Below are 326 nucleotides of genomic sequence, written 5' to 3'. Positions count from 1 at the left end.
CGGGTGTATGTACACCTGAATCTTTTCTTCATGAAGAATCTTCATTCATACCATGGAAGATAGACGATCTGTAGAGCAAAGTAGATCGTCAATCTTCCATGTGAGAGGTAGATCTACTGCCAATTTCTTTCTTTCTTTCTTTCTTTCTTCGTTTTCGGGGTGTTCTTTTGCTAGGAAGTGGCAAGACCGTCGTGGCGGAGCTAGCTATGTTACGGCTCTTTTCTATGTCTCCCAAGCAGAAGACTGTCTATATAGCCCCTCTTAAAGCCTTAGCTGCTGAACGCATGCAAGACTGGTAAGAGCATGAAAAAAGAAAGAAAGAAAGA

The 326-nt window shown here is 42.3% G+C and overlaps 1 protein-coding gene across 1 annotated transcript in view; it reads left to right on the top strand.

Annotated features, from left to right (window-relative positions):
- Window positions 1–177: 177 nt before the first annotated feature.
- The window catches only part of CSUI_008305 (activating signal cointegrator 1 complex subunit), a gene marked incomplete at its 3' end in the record, with an annotated part of 1,356 nt that continues 1,207 nt past the window's right edge, over window positions 178–326 (top strand). The window contains exon 1 of the mRNA XM_068068439.1: window positions 178–295. Within this exon, the coding sequence (XP_067919585.1) occupies window positions 207–295 (89 nt within the window). The remainder of the gene's footprint in view (window positions 296–326) is intronic.

This window comes from Cystoisospora suis (assembly GCF_002600585.1).
Source record: "Cystoisospora suis strain Wien I chromosome Unknown contig_4616, whole genome shotgun sequence".
Lineage (NCBI taxonomy): Eukaryota > Apicomplexa > Conoidasida > Eucoccidiorida > Sarcocystidae > Cystoisospora > Cystoisospora suis.
Note: the sequence above shows the minus strand (reverse complement) of the source record. Positions and strands in the feature narration are given on the sequence as shown.